Here is a 14,375-nt window from a genome sequence, read left to right on the forward strand (position 1 = left end):
CTTCCTCTAGGCCCGTAAGCCATACCACAGGGTTAGGCAAAATAAAGTCTACTGGAGGTTAGTAGGTTCATTATCCTAACTTCTGTTACTGTGGAGGAAGACCTCCTGATTCTATCACGCTCTAATTTGCGTACATACGAATCATACGTCTCTTTCGGAATCAGTCAACATTACCTAATTACATTGATCTCTCAACAAAGAAAACATGTAAACGTCATGTATACTAACGAGTGTCTACCGAAGGTTTCGGTAGCCCTCCCCTTTACCGTTGCAGACAACAAAGTCTGAAACTAGGCTAACTAGATTCAGACATCATATGCAATGAAAAAATTTTAATTAATTTATGATAGCGTATGCCTAGCCACAAATCCAAGTCAATCATTCAAAAAAATAAGTAGGATACTTAAGCGGCTAATGAAGTTTCAAAATCCTAGGCGGAGGTAATGGAAACAGTGTTTTCACTACCGCGACAGAGAAAAATCTGAATAGAAAAATGGGGTGAATGGTTCCTGATGGTCCGCCTCCCAGCGGCGGGGGGAGTACAGGGGGGTAACTGGCCACCTGGCCGCCCACCTGCGTGTGCCGGGAGTTTTGAAATTCTGTCGGACTTCGGGGAATACAGCTATATATATATCTGACAGGTAAGTTTCATGAACAAAATGGAAAATAGAAAACCAAAGCCAAAATGACAGCTTGCCAAAATTTTTCAGTGGATGTCACTGGAATCATAAAGGGGTTAAATACTGGATGCTGAAATGAGAGAGAGAGAGAGAGAGAGAGAGAGAGAGAGAGAGAGAGAGAGAGAGAGAGAGAGAGAGAGAGAGAGAGAGAGAGAGAGAGAGAGAGAGAGAGAGCTTTCATTTGTTGTGCAATTCTGGAAATAACGCAGTGTTTTGTCAGGATATTCCAAGATGGTGGTGAAAGAAAGAATATACTATCTGAAATAGTTTGTATAAATGTTTACTATGTATTGTTTTACTAATTTCAAACATATACATTTTATCATAGTATATTTAAAAAGGTTTATTACTTGTAAAGTACTCTGCAGGTACTCTCGGCTAACAGGCTTTTTTGAGAAACCTTTCAACTTACTATTTTCTTTAAAAGACATTTCTATAACTTGAAAAAAGTTAAGTAGCCATAAAGAACAGTTACCAAATGTATACATAGACTGCTCTTACATGGTAGCCTACGGCATTCCATAAATTTGTGGAATGCATCAGCTAAATGATAGACTCCATACCTTTCTGAGTTACTGCACCGTATTATGTTTTCTTATAAATCCTAAAGTTCCTCAAAATTGATATGCTTACAAAACCACATTTTAACAAAACCTAATCTACACTCACTTGCCACCAATAAGACCTCCTCCCAAGTGGAGACCCAATTCAGGGATCTCTATTTCACAAGTTTCGCTCTTGAGGACATCGCGAGCCATATCACAGGGGTCAGTCAACTTCAAGGTAATACGCTTTCCCTTCTCAGAAATTCCACCTCCACTCTTCACCTCGTTTGTTCTATGGCCGCATCCTTCACAACTTGTTGCCATTATCACAACTTCCTGCAAAAGAGCCAAACTACCAATGAATATGATATTGTTAAGATACAATAAAGTTTTATACATACTTACCTGGCAGATATATACTTAGCTATAGACTCCGTCGTCCCGACAGAATTCAAAACTCGCGGCACACGCTACAGGTAGGTCAGGTGATCTACCATTCCCGCCGCTGGGTGGCGGAATCCCGACCATTCCCGTTTTCTGAGCCAGATTTTCTCTTACACCTGTCTCCTGAGGGGAGGCTGGGTGGGCCCTTAATCGTATATATCTGCCAGGTAAGTATGTATAAAACTTTATTGTATCTTAACAATATCATTTTTATACATGCAACTTACCCGGCAGATATATACTTAGCTGATTGACACCCTTGGTGGAGGGCGAGAGACAGCTATATATATATTTAATTTAATAACGGGAAACAACAATTGTTGTAGGATATCAATCCTTGGTTCTTACCTGTTTGGGCCGAAGACTTCATGATTACTGTCATTTAGTCTGCATGCCTCAGAGCTTCAGTGAGGTAAACCACCTATGACCGAACAGCCCTTCTGGAATCATGTCAATGGGGGCTAGCCCGCTTACGCGACAGAACCTGCATGGATCGTACCAATGGGGCTTACCCGCTTACATGGCAGAGCCTGACCTGTATCTTATCAATGGGGGCTAGCCCTCTTACATGACAAGAGCTTTAGGCTTTACATAATGCACAACGAGGAGACCAAAAGTTAATCCCGACCACCTGACCTTCCTAACCATGTTAAATCTAAGAACTGAAAAGGGTTGATTCCTATACCCTCTTTCAGTCAACCATAAAAACCAAACACCATAATGTTAAAATTACATAACCTACTAATTAGGATTAACCTCAGCTCCTCCTCCCAGCACTAAATCCGCGGACACATACGCTCCCAGTGAAAAGCACTTCTCATAAGTAAACTCTCACATCCCTTAGATAATGAGAGGCGAACACTGAGTTACACTTCCAATACGTGGATTCAATTAGATTTTGAAGGGACCAGTTTTATGAAAAGCCATTGAGGTTGCTATGGCCCTCACTTCGTGTGCTTTTCCCTGAGGAGTTTAAATTGTTCTTCACACATTTAAGATGCGCTTCCTTAATAATGTCTTTAATGAAAAACGTAAGGGCGTTTTTTGATATTGGCCTTGTAGGATCCTTGACCGAACACCAAAGACTTTCCTGCGTACCTCCCAAAAGAGACTTTCTTTGTAAATAAAATTTTAGCGCTCTTACTGGACAAAGGGTCTTCTCCTGTTCTTCCCCCGTAAGAGAGAGAGTGTTCACTTCGAAGCTTCTAGCACGGTTTTGATGGGTTTTCGTTCTTGGCTAAGAAGAGAGGCTTAAAAGAGCAAATTGCAGCCTCCTTCTTAAAACCCACTCTGCCCTCTAACGCTTGAAGTTCACTCACCCTTTTTGCCGTGGCTAAGGCGAACAGGAATAGAGACTTCCTTGTCAAACTCTAAAAGAAGAATTATTGGAAGGTACGAATCTTTCAGACATCAGATAATGAAGCACTATATCCAAGTTCCAACTGGGATTTTTATATTCTGACTTTTTGAGGTCTCGAAAGACCTAATAAAGGTCATGTAGATCCTTATTGTCCGACACATCCAGACCCCTATGCCTAAACACCGAGGCCAGCATACTTCTATACCCCTTGATCGTAGATACAGCTAGGCCACACTTTCTTCTAAGGTAAAGAAGAAAATTTGCAATGTCGGTTATAGAGGTACTGGAAGAGGATAGCTCATGCGTCCTGCACCATCTTCTAAACACTTCCCACTTCGACTGGTACACCCGTAATGTGGATGGTCTCCCATGGCTCTTGCGATTGCTTTTGAAGCTTCGCGAGAAAAACTCGCTCTAACGAGTCCTTTGATAGTCTGAAGGCAGTCAGACTTAGAGCGGGGAGGTTTTTGTGATACCTGTCGAAGTGGGGTTGTTTGAGAAGATCGCTCCTTAGTGGGAGAGATCTGGGAAGATCCACTATCCACTCCAGCAACTCTGTCACCCAATCTAGGGCTGGCCAAAAGGGGGCGATCAAAGTTAATTTCGTTCCCTCTGAGGAGGCAAACTTTCTTATTACTTCCCCTACCAGTTTGAAGGGGGGAAAAGCATACCCGTCTATTCCCTTCCAATCCATGAGGAGGGCCAGGCCGTCTATCGCTATTGCTCTTGGATCTGCGATGGGGGAGCAATAATTCTCCAACCTCTTGTTCCAGTTGGTTGCGAACAAGTCTACGTTCGGCCTTCCCCATAACCCCACCCCCATAACTGATCGCACACTTGAGGGTTGAGAGTCCATTCGGTGGGGAGCACTTGGTTTCTTCTGCTTAGCAGATCCGCTCGAACATTTCTCTCTCCCTGAATAAATCTTGTTAGAAGAGAGATCTGCTTCTCTTGCGCCCAAAGCAACAATGTGGCGGATCACAAAAACAAGTAACCTCCCCACATAAACTTAACCTGTCTGGCTATCAAACCCACCTCAATCACACTTTCCACTTAACACTAAAAAACACAGCAGGACAATTGCCCCAATACCTACATACGAACAAAAAACACAAACAGTACTCACCGCTGGCTTCTGATAGCTACCTAGGACTAGGCTGTGCTGTCGTCAACTGGATATAGGCTATAGGCTAGCCAACACACAACCACCGCCGACAACCAAACACAAATCACCACCCGGGACCCACAACCCCACAAAAACTCAATACCCAACGAACTAAATGCAGATGAACACCAACCGCCTGAAAAACACGACAACCACACGACTTACAGCAGTACAACAACCCGCCAAAACCAACCCTGCCCCAACCACCACTAACAGACACCGAAAATGCACCACCAACCTTCTTAACCTCCCCACACCAGACAGACACAAGCACAACAACTTCACAACCCCAAAATATATCAAATAACACCCAAACAACGAAACACCCAAGGATAACCGCTGACAAAACCGACACTGACTTGACCAGACATCTCACTGTTTACAACTCTCGTAACAGACTTCCATTGACTACCTACAGAGCGCCACAACAGACATGCTTCCGACCGCCATCTAACCACTCCCATTCCATTCTTCCACCAATCTCTCTCTCTCTCTCTCTCTCTCTCTCTTTCACACAACCTTTGGAGATGTTGTCAAATATAAACTAAAATTACTCCTCCATATTACCTCCCCCATTACATTTGACAACATCTCCTTACACTCACAACATCCACACTAAATTGCCTTTCGCAACACCCAAGGATGCTCAGATGCAGGTCCCCTGGATCTTGTTTGAGGACCATCATACACTCTTTCAGTTACATTGCCATTCACTTCTTCCAAACCACTTTCTTTCAAACTCCCATTATCTCCCTCACTACCATCCTCCCAAATTCCATTCACTACTTCACCGATGTCTTCCAACTCTGGTTCCAACATCTCCCCTATTTCGGCCACCAAACCACGTCAGTTTTCATCCATACTTCTGTCAAACTCCTGCAAAGACTTATCCATCCTATCAACCACCTCCTCACTATTCAGTTTCCTTCTCACTGAAGTCTTACTTGTCCCTGTCAACTCAAACCCACATACACCACAAGTATCATTCATTCCCCCAAAGTCATCCGTAGCACACGCTTTATCAACCATTTGCACCCTACCACCAACCCCTTTACCATGCCGTGGGGGGGACACACGTCACGCTTTTCCCTTCCACTTCCTCTCTCCACACTCTTCTGTTTTCTCCATACTCAACCAACACCAACTGTCGATCTCCCAGACCAATTTTGTTCACCAACAGTCGGCTCATACTTATTCACCCTCAACCACTCACTCATCGCATTCTCCCGAACATAGTGTGGTACTTCCCTCCACTTACGGAGCTGGTTATGGTGCCCCCTAACCTCATCCAGTCCCCACCTACTCGCAATTTCCCCAAAACATAACTCAATCCACTCGGTCCCACTTCCAAAATCTCAAAAGGCCCTTCAAATTTCTCCCTTACTTTATTCACATTCATTCTTCCCATCTCAACCACCTCTTTCAACACCTTATCCCCAATCTTAAAACTCTCAAACCTTTCACTCGCTTTCTTCCACAAATCCCGATCACCTTCTGACAGACCCAACCGCGGTCTGACAATCCTTTCAAAATTCAACACATATTTAACAAGGGACATACCTATACTCTTCTGCAGTGTGGCATTATATACCCAAACTGCACGTCCTACATACATATCCCAATCCTTGTCGCTCTTACTCATCATTCGCAAAATCTCAGTCATCGTCCTAACAGTCCTTTCAGCCAACCCATTCGCACTGGGCATATACGGAGTAGAATACACATGCACAATACCCCATTCCTTCAACATTTCTTCAAATTCCCATCCCACAAACTCAGGTCCATTATCACTCAACATTTTTGCCGGCTTACACACACACATTGGCAACATCACTTGACCCACCATTCGTGCAACAGTTTCACTCCTCTTATCTTTGATGGGAACCCACATAAGCAAATTTACTCATGTGATCCACCATCACAATCATCCCCACGTGTCTCTCGCAGTCCTGGGCAAAGAAACACAATCAATCACAAGCATTTCAAACGGCTCTTTCATCTGCAATCGCAACACAGGTGGACTTGCATGCACACTCTGATACTTTCCCTCTGACAGTCTTCACACGTGACAGCCACATCCACACAAATTTTACTCAACCCAGGAGCATACAATCTCTCTCATGCATTCCACAACTATTTTTTCCCATATGCCCAAACCGATCATGCACCAACAAACACATACTCACAGCTGACCCAACAGAAAACACTGGCACATACACTTCCTTGTCATACACCCCTTCCTGATGCAAAAGTACACTATGTTTTTGCACACCACAAAACGCTTAGCAACCCTCTTATATACATCCAACTCACATGCCAGTCTTCCACACGCACTCCTCCCAAAACACATGTTGCAACACACTTATCTCCAGGCACTTATTTTGCATTTCCTCAATCTCTTCCTCACTCAACAGATCATTCTCACTCCTAGCAATATCAATCATACCCACAAAGTTTGCTACAAACACATTACCATCTTGAATCCTAGCTACTTGCCTGCCCCCCTTTCTAAGAATTCCATTTCCTACATCTACGTCTATATCGTGGATCCTCAAAAAATCTATCCCTATTAAAAAACAAGATGGCATATCATTTTCTCCTATGACTATAAAGTTATGCATTACTTCAAGATCCCCCAACCTAACCTTTAACCGTACCTCTTCCCATAACTAAAACACTTCCTTGTCCTAACCCATGTATTCTCACACTTGTAGACTGCCTTTTCACTTCCCAATCACACTCTCAAGTTCACTCACCACTGACCCACTCACCAAGGAAACTTGTGCCCCTGGTGTCAACCAAACCACAATACTCACTATCATTTTACTTGGACAAATACGTCACCATTTTGTTTCCCTCGAGTCCCATGCATACACATTCACTACCACGTCCACCTGGTTATCCCCATCACAATCCTCCTCATCACATTCATCCTCAGCTAACTCCCCATTTCCACAATTCTGACTCAGATCCCCTTCACAGTCCCTTTTTGTAACCAACCAATTACAACCACGTTCCCCGCACTGAATCATCAAAACCCCACGTTTATTACCAGTACTCACCCTTCCTCGATATTCAACCGGTCTGTCCCATCCAAAATACAACAACACTTTTATTCCAAACAACTCAGCTACTGCTGACAACAATTCATACAACACTTCTCCCTGCCCACCTTGTTCCTCCGCACATGCCACTTCCTTCTGCACATCACTCATCAACTTCACTCGCAACTCATTTACACTACCGGGTACCTCTTCAACCAGACCCTTACCTTCCAAGTTTTTCAATGCTGAAAACAAACATTCACACATTCTGTCATTCCCTTCAAACCTCTCTTTTACAACCAACCCCTCAGGTACCATATTCGGATCCCAGTCACTTTTCACAACACCACTGTCCTTACCATGCATCCTAGACATCGTATCAGCAATCACATTTTTACTCCCCGGCACATTTATTCTAAGCTAAAATCAAACTCCTCACTCAAATCCTCAATTGTTCTCTTGCAATCCTAGCATTCACACTTTCCTTCTTGATCATATAAACTAACGGCCGATGATCAGTCCTTATGACAAATTTTACCCCATACAAAAACACTTTCAACGCTTTCACACAAAACCTTATTGCTGCAAGCTCCTTCTCAACCACCGAATACTTAAGCTCTGCTTTATTAAAAGCTTTACTCACATACGCAATCACTCTCAATTGTCCCTCCCATTCACCTCTTGCATCTGCACCAAGCATCCATCCCATACTAAACTTACTAGCATCAGCATACAACTCAAGCTTACTGGCATCCTCACTGTAGTCCGGAAAGCCAAGGTGACGTCCCTAGCAGCCTCCTCTTTCAATCTCAAATGCTCCCACCATTCGCTCATCCCACCTCAGCTTAGTACAATTTTTCTTCCCGGTCCATTCAGTCAACGGCTTCCCTATACCCGAACAATCCCTAACGAACTTCCTCCCGAACTCAATCAAACCCAAAAAACCCTTTAACTCCCGCACGGTCCGGGGACGTGGAAACTCCTTTACTTTTTCCACAAACTTTTCACTCTTCCTTACACCACTCGCACTCACCTTATGACCAAGAAATTCCACTTCCCAGCCAACCACGTACACTTCTCCAGCTTCACTTTCACTCCAACCTCTTCCAACCGTTCTAACACCTTCTCAAGCAGTTCCACATTCTCCTCAACAGTTTCACTTGCAATCAAAACATCATCTATAAACACAGTCACCTTCCTTCTATCAAAACCAGCCAAAACTACATTCATCGCCCTCTGGAAGGCAGCAGGCGCATTAGCCAATCCAAAGCTTAACCTCTTGAATTGATAGTGGCAGCTACCACTCGAAAAAGCTGTAACATGCCTGCTCCCTTTCTCAAGAGGCATCTGGTAATAGCCCCTTACCAAATCCAATTTTGTGAACACTCTCATCCGATGCATCTTATACACACAATCAGACACCACATTCATCGGGAATCGCTCCTTCACAGTCACTTCATCACCTTCCTGTAATCCACACACATCCTCAAACTCCCATCTGTCTTGCGTACTGGACTATGGGACTATTCCAAGCACTCTCGCTCCTCTCGATCACTCCCACTCTCTCAAGTTCCTCACACTGTTCCTCAATCTCTCGGGCAATAGGCGCAGAAAAGTGTCGGGGACGCTGATATATGGGGGTATCGTCATTCAAAACTATCTTGAACTCTGGGAGCTTAGATCCCCTGAAATCCTCATCACCCCGACTCAACGCACCCCGCCTATCCCACAACATCTGCATCAACCGCTCCCTCTCGTCATCACCAACATTTTCATCCACCCCAATTCTTTCTCTCACTCATCATACTTCCACTCATCACTTTCTTTTCATGCTACCTGTCATCACCTGCCGCACCCTAACATATCTTTCGTCGTCCACATCCACCAACGTATACAACAACCCCACACAATCACCCTCACGAATACCCCACGCACTCGCTTTTTCTAACACTCGGCAATGAGGCCACAAAAACCCGAGGATTCTCCATATCCAAAATCCCGTCGTACACATGCACACTCGCTCTTACCAACTTGTTTGCATCCACACCTCAACCACATATGCACACTTGTCACCTTTGACAATCCCAAGACTATCGGGCCACGCAACTTTCACACTAACAACTTCTCCAACTTCTTGCGGCACTTTTACACTCTCTTTCGCAACCAACGGCACTCCCTTCCATATTTTACTGCTTACTCCTCCATGTACATTCCCCTTCCTATGCAACTCAATCATATTCCTGCTCGGATGGACCACCATCCCACACTTCTTCAGGAACCGTATCCTAACAACATATCATACTTATCACTCCTTCCCTCGATCACACAAAAGTCACCTTCATCCATCACTACCCCTTCGATTTCTACATTTTCACTCAACATTCCCACCACAGGCATACCCAAATTTCCTATTCCTCGTACCTCCCCTTTACATTTCCTAATTTCACACTCACTCAGCAACTTGTCACATCCATTCTTAAAAAGAACACGACACTGCACCCAGTATCAATCAAAGCAACAAACACACCCCTTTGCACCTCACTTTTACACTCATACATTCATGAGCTCTTCCTCCAAACCCTTTTTCATGCAACAATCCTTCACGCACATGCATCACTCTTACTGACCGCACACCAGAGGACCCACCCAACTGAATCCCCTTTGTACCTAGTTTCCCGAACTCCCAACCTGACTCATCCTCTTTCGCCTACACACACTCGCCACATGACCTTCCATTCCACATTCAACACATTTTGCCCGCTGTTCCTTACACATCCTAGCATAATGCCCATTCTTCCCGCAATTACCGCAAACCTCAGTCACACGAGTACCTCGACATCCACTTGCTATATGCCCTACTTGCCCACACCTGTAACACTTAACATCCCTTATCTTTCTTACACTCGCTCACCAAATGCCCTGTTTGCCCACACCCGAAGCAAGCTCCCAACGCCCACCGACATTCATTCTTCCTGTGCCCTAGCTTTCCACATCTGTAACATTGCTGCTCTCGTTCACGACTAACCGACCCTAATCTTCCAACGCTTGCACTCCGATCTCTCTTAGGGCTACCATACTTACGTTACTGGCTCTTAACGCTCCTAACTCAACCATTCGCTCTGCCATTCGCCTTGGCCCTTCCAAAACTGCCTCCCTATAGCTCTTAAACTCTGGTATAACATCAGCCCACTTCAGTCCTAATACTAACAACTTCTACTCTCTTTCATACACCTATCCCAACTCATAATCCTCTACTATTTCCAAAATGTCGTTCCACGACAACCTTTCATTCGTCCATCGCATTTTCTCCTTACGTTTTCAGATTTACAAACTCGTACACACTCTCAGGCACAGTCGCCAACAACTTCCTCACTAACTCTTTACACTCATTTATCCCTTCGTCCCCAAACTTTTTCCTGGCCAATGTTTCCAACCTGCACACATACATCGACAACGACTCACCAACATTCATTCTTACCTCATTCAAAACCATGTTTTCTCCTATATCTAACACTACTCTTCATCCTCTTCGCCTGTTCCACAATCCTGGCTTTCACACTCTATACGGCACATTCCCTACACTCATCATTACCCCATACATATTCAACAAAAATCCCGTCAAAAGCCACCCAACTCTCTTGCCCAGACTCTCTTATTATCCCCATACTTTGCCTCACAATACCTCTCATATTCCTTAAAAAAATCCCCTATGTCCCTACTACCATATTCCTCGTATTGTGCACATCTAGGATCTCTCTCATATATACAGCCTTTCGTACTTCCCGCTCACTCTCACTTTCGCTACTACCATTCTGATCCCTCTTAACCTCATCCGAATATAGGGAATCAACTTTCCATCCTAACATCCATGCTCCTCATTACGCTCTTCTTACCCTTCTTTCTACCCACCTGTTTCCACTCACCGCTATCCAAATCACTCTCAGCCCTTTCCCCAATGTATTCAGCCCTAGTCTCATCCTGTCCGTCATCCTTCCTAACCTTCTTTCCCTTAATCGTCTTCTTTTCCTCAGCCCCCTTCTTATTCTTGTCCTCAGGTTTATCCTTATCCTGTCTCTTTCCCTTCTTTCCTTACCTATCACAACAAGTCACCTTCGTCACTCGTAGTTTTCATCCCCTCGCTCTTCCACTGTCTTTACCACTTCTGACCTATCACAAGACCTAGTAGGCCTACCCCTACAGCTCCCTCTCCCATGAACCCCTTCATCATTCTCCTGCACTGCATTCATCATCCCTAAGAATTTTTCATCCATTTTCTCCACCATTCTTTCTTCTGCTCTTTTCACTTCTTCTTTCATTTCCACTTTTGCACTCCTTAGCATTCCTCTCATTTCCTCTAACTCGCTCTTCAGCTCCTCACACTCTACCCTCAACCTCTCATTATCCACTTCTAATTGTCCTCTTACTTCCCTCTCCAACCTCAACTCCTCCTTCAGCCTCTCCACCTCACTCAATCCTTCCATCTCAAACTTTCTCACCACTCATACACACTAGCCTAGACCAATTGTCCTGCAGCTGCCACACCAACAGTCCCTGTTCGGGCGCCAAAAAAATAATGTGGCGGGATCACAAAAACAAGTAACCTCCCCACATAAACTTAACCTGTCTGGCTATCAAACCCACCCTCAATCACACTTTCCACTTAACACTAAAAAACACAGCAGGACAATTGCCCCAATACCTACATACAGAACAAAAAACACAAACAGGTACTCACCGCTGGCTTCTGATAGCTACGTAGGACTAGGCTGTGCTGTCGTCCAACTGGATATAGGCTATAGGCTAGCCAACACACAACCACCGCCGACAACCAAACACAAATCAACCACCCGGGACCCACAACCCCACAAAAACTCAATAACCCAACGACTAAATGCAGATGAACACCAACCGCCTGAAAAAAGCACGACGAACAACACGACTTACAGCAGTACAACAACCCGCAAAACCAACCCTGCCCCAACCACCACTAACAGACACCGAAATGCACACCAACCTTCTTAACCTCCCCACAACCAGACAGACACAAGCACAACAACTTCACAACCCAAAATATATCAAATAACACCCAAACAACGAAACACCCAAGGATAACCGCTGCCAAAACGACACTGACTTGACCAGACACCTCACTGTTTACAACTCTCGTACAGACTTCCATTGACTACCTACAGAGCGCCACAACAGACATGCTTCCGACCGCCATCTAACCACATCCCATTCATTCTTCCACAATCTCTCTCTCTCTCTCTCTCTCTCTCTCTCTCACACAACCTTTGTAGATGTTGTCAAATATAAACTAAAATTACTCCTCCATAACAACTCCCTCGCTGTCTCGTAAATGGGAGAATGAATGGAGTTCCCCCTTGCTTCCTGATATATGCTAGGGCTGTCGTGTTGCGGAATTGACCTGAATGATCGATCCTAATATCTGTTCTTGAAAGTGCAAGAGAGCTAGGTGAATGGCTTTCCAGTTCCTTTTTGTTTATGTGCCAGGACACCTGAGCTCCTTCCCAGGTTCCCGACACTTCTTGCGAATCCAACGTTGCTCCCCACCCTACGTCCGATGCGTCTGCAAACAACGCTCGGAGAGGGCTCTTTATGTGCAGGGATATTCCTTGACCGAGTTTCTTCGGGCTAACCACCACCGAAGATCTTGTTTGACCTTGTCCATTATCCTGAATGACTCTTCGAGGTCCTGGGAACTTTTGATCCCAGTTCTCCTTCAGATAATACTGAAGGGGTCTTAGGTGCAGTTTCCCTAGGGAAACGAACTGCTCCAACGAGGAAATGGTTCCCAGCAAACTCATCCACTCCCTCGCGGGAACAATGCTCTTTCCCTAGAAATACTGACACCTTTGTAAGGCAGCGCTCTATTCTCTCTGTTGATGGAGACGCTAGAAACCCCGAGAATCCATCCGAATCCCCAGATAAACTATGTTCTGCTGGGGATCCAGCTGGGACTTCTCGAGGTTGACTAGGAGTCCCAATGACTGCGTCATCTTTAATGTTACCGAAAGGTCCTCCAGACACTGTTGCTTCGACTTTGCTCGTATTAGCCAGTCGTCCAAATACATCGAGATTCTGATCCCTTCTAAATGTAGCCAATGCGCCACATTCCTTAGGATACCCGTGAAGACTTGCGGACGTCGAAAGTCCGAAAGCAAAGCGCTCGAAATTAAAACAACTCTCCCTGACATGAATCTTAGGTATTTCCTTGATGCCGGATGAATTGGCACATGGAAATATGCATCTGAAGGTCCAGGGATACCATCCAGTCCCCTGGACGAAGAGCAGAAAGTACAGAGGAAGAGGTCTCCATCGAGAACTTCTTCTTTATCACAAAGACGTTCAGCGCACTTACGTCCAAAACCGGCCTCCACCCGCCCGAGGCTTTTGGTACCAGGAATAGACGGTTGTAGAAACCTGGTGAATGGAGATCTTGAACCGGTTCTATTGCCCTTTTCTGCAACATAAGTTCTACTGCTTGCAGGAGAGCTTGACTCTTGACAGGATCCTTGTATCTCGCTGTTAACTCCCTTGGAGTTCTTGTTAAGGGAGGATATTCCCTGAAGGGGATGAGGTATCCTCTCTCGAGGATTCGAGAGGGTCCAGCTGTCCGCCCCTCTCTTCGCCCAGACTCTGGCAAAGTTCGACAGTCTGGCGCCACAGCTATCTGGAGGACTTCTTCTTCATTTGCCTTCCCTGCGGGTCTCCTGGAAGGTCTTCCTCTGGTATCCGGTCTTCTACCTCTAAAAGGGGTTCTTGAGGAGGAAGAGGCTCCCGAAAGGGCTGCTGAAGAGGCTTTATCCTTCTTTTGAAAAGGAACAGCAGGCTTGAACCTCTTTGCTGACTGTGTCAGTAAATCCTGTGTGGCTTTTCCAGCTAATGATTTAGCTACATCCCTCACCATGTCCTGTGGAAAAGGTGGTTCGAAAGTGGCGAATATAGCAAGGCCGACCTCTGTAGAGGAGATACTGATTTGGACAGGAAAGACCGTACACTGCTCTCTTTTCAAACTCCCGATCCAAAAAGAGCAGCCACTTCCACCGAACCGTCCATCACCGCTCTGTCCAGACACGATAATACACTCGATAATTCGTCCATAGTGACAAATTC

At 45.1% G+C, this 14,375-nt stretch overlaps 1 protein-coding gene across 1 annotated transcript in view; it reads right to left on the reverse strand.

Annotated features, from left to right (window-relative positions):
• The window catches only part of LOC135210248 (zinc finger protein ZPR1-like), a 147,978-nt gene that overhangs the window by 14,675 nt on the left and 118,928 nt on the right, over positions 1–14,375 (reverse strand). The window contains exon 6 of the mRNA XM_064243097.1: positions 1,350–1,561. Coding sequence (XP_064099167.1) covers positions 1,350–1,561 — 212 coding nt within the window. The remainder of the gene's footprint in view (positions 1–1,349; positions 1,562–14,375) is intronic.

Source organism: Macrobrachium nipponense, chromosome 39 (assembly GCF_015104395.2).
Source record: "Macrobrachium nipponense isolate FS-2020 chromosome 39, ASM1510439v2, whole genome shotgun sequence".
NCBI lineage: Eukaryota > Metazoa > Arthropoda > Malacostraca > Decapoda > Palaemonidae > Macrobrachium > Macrobrachium nipponense.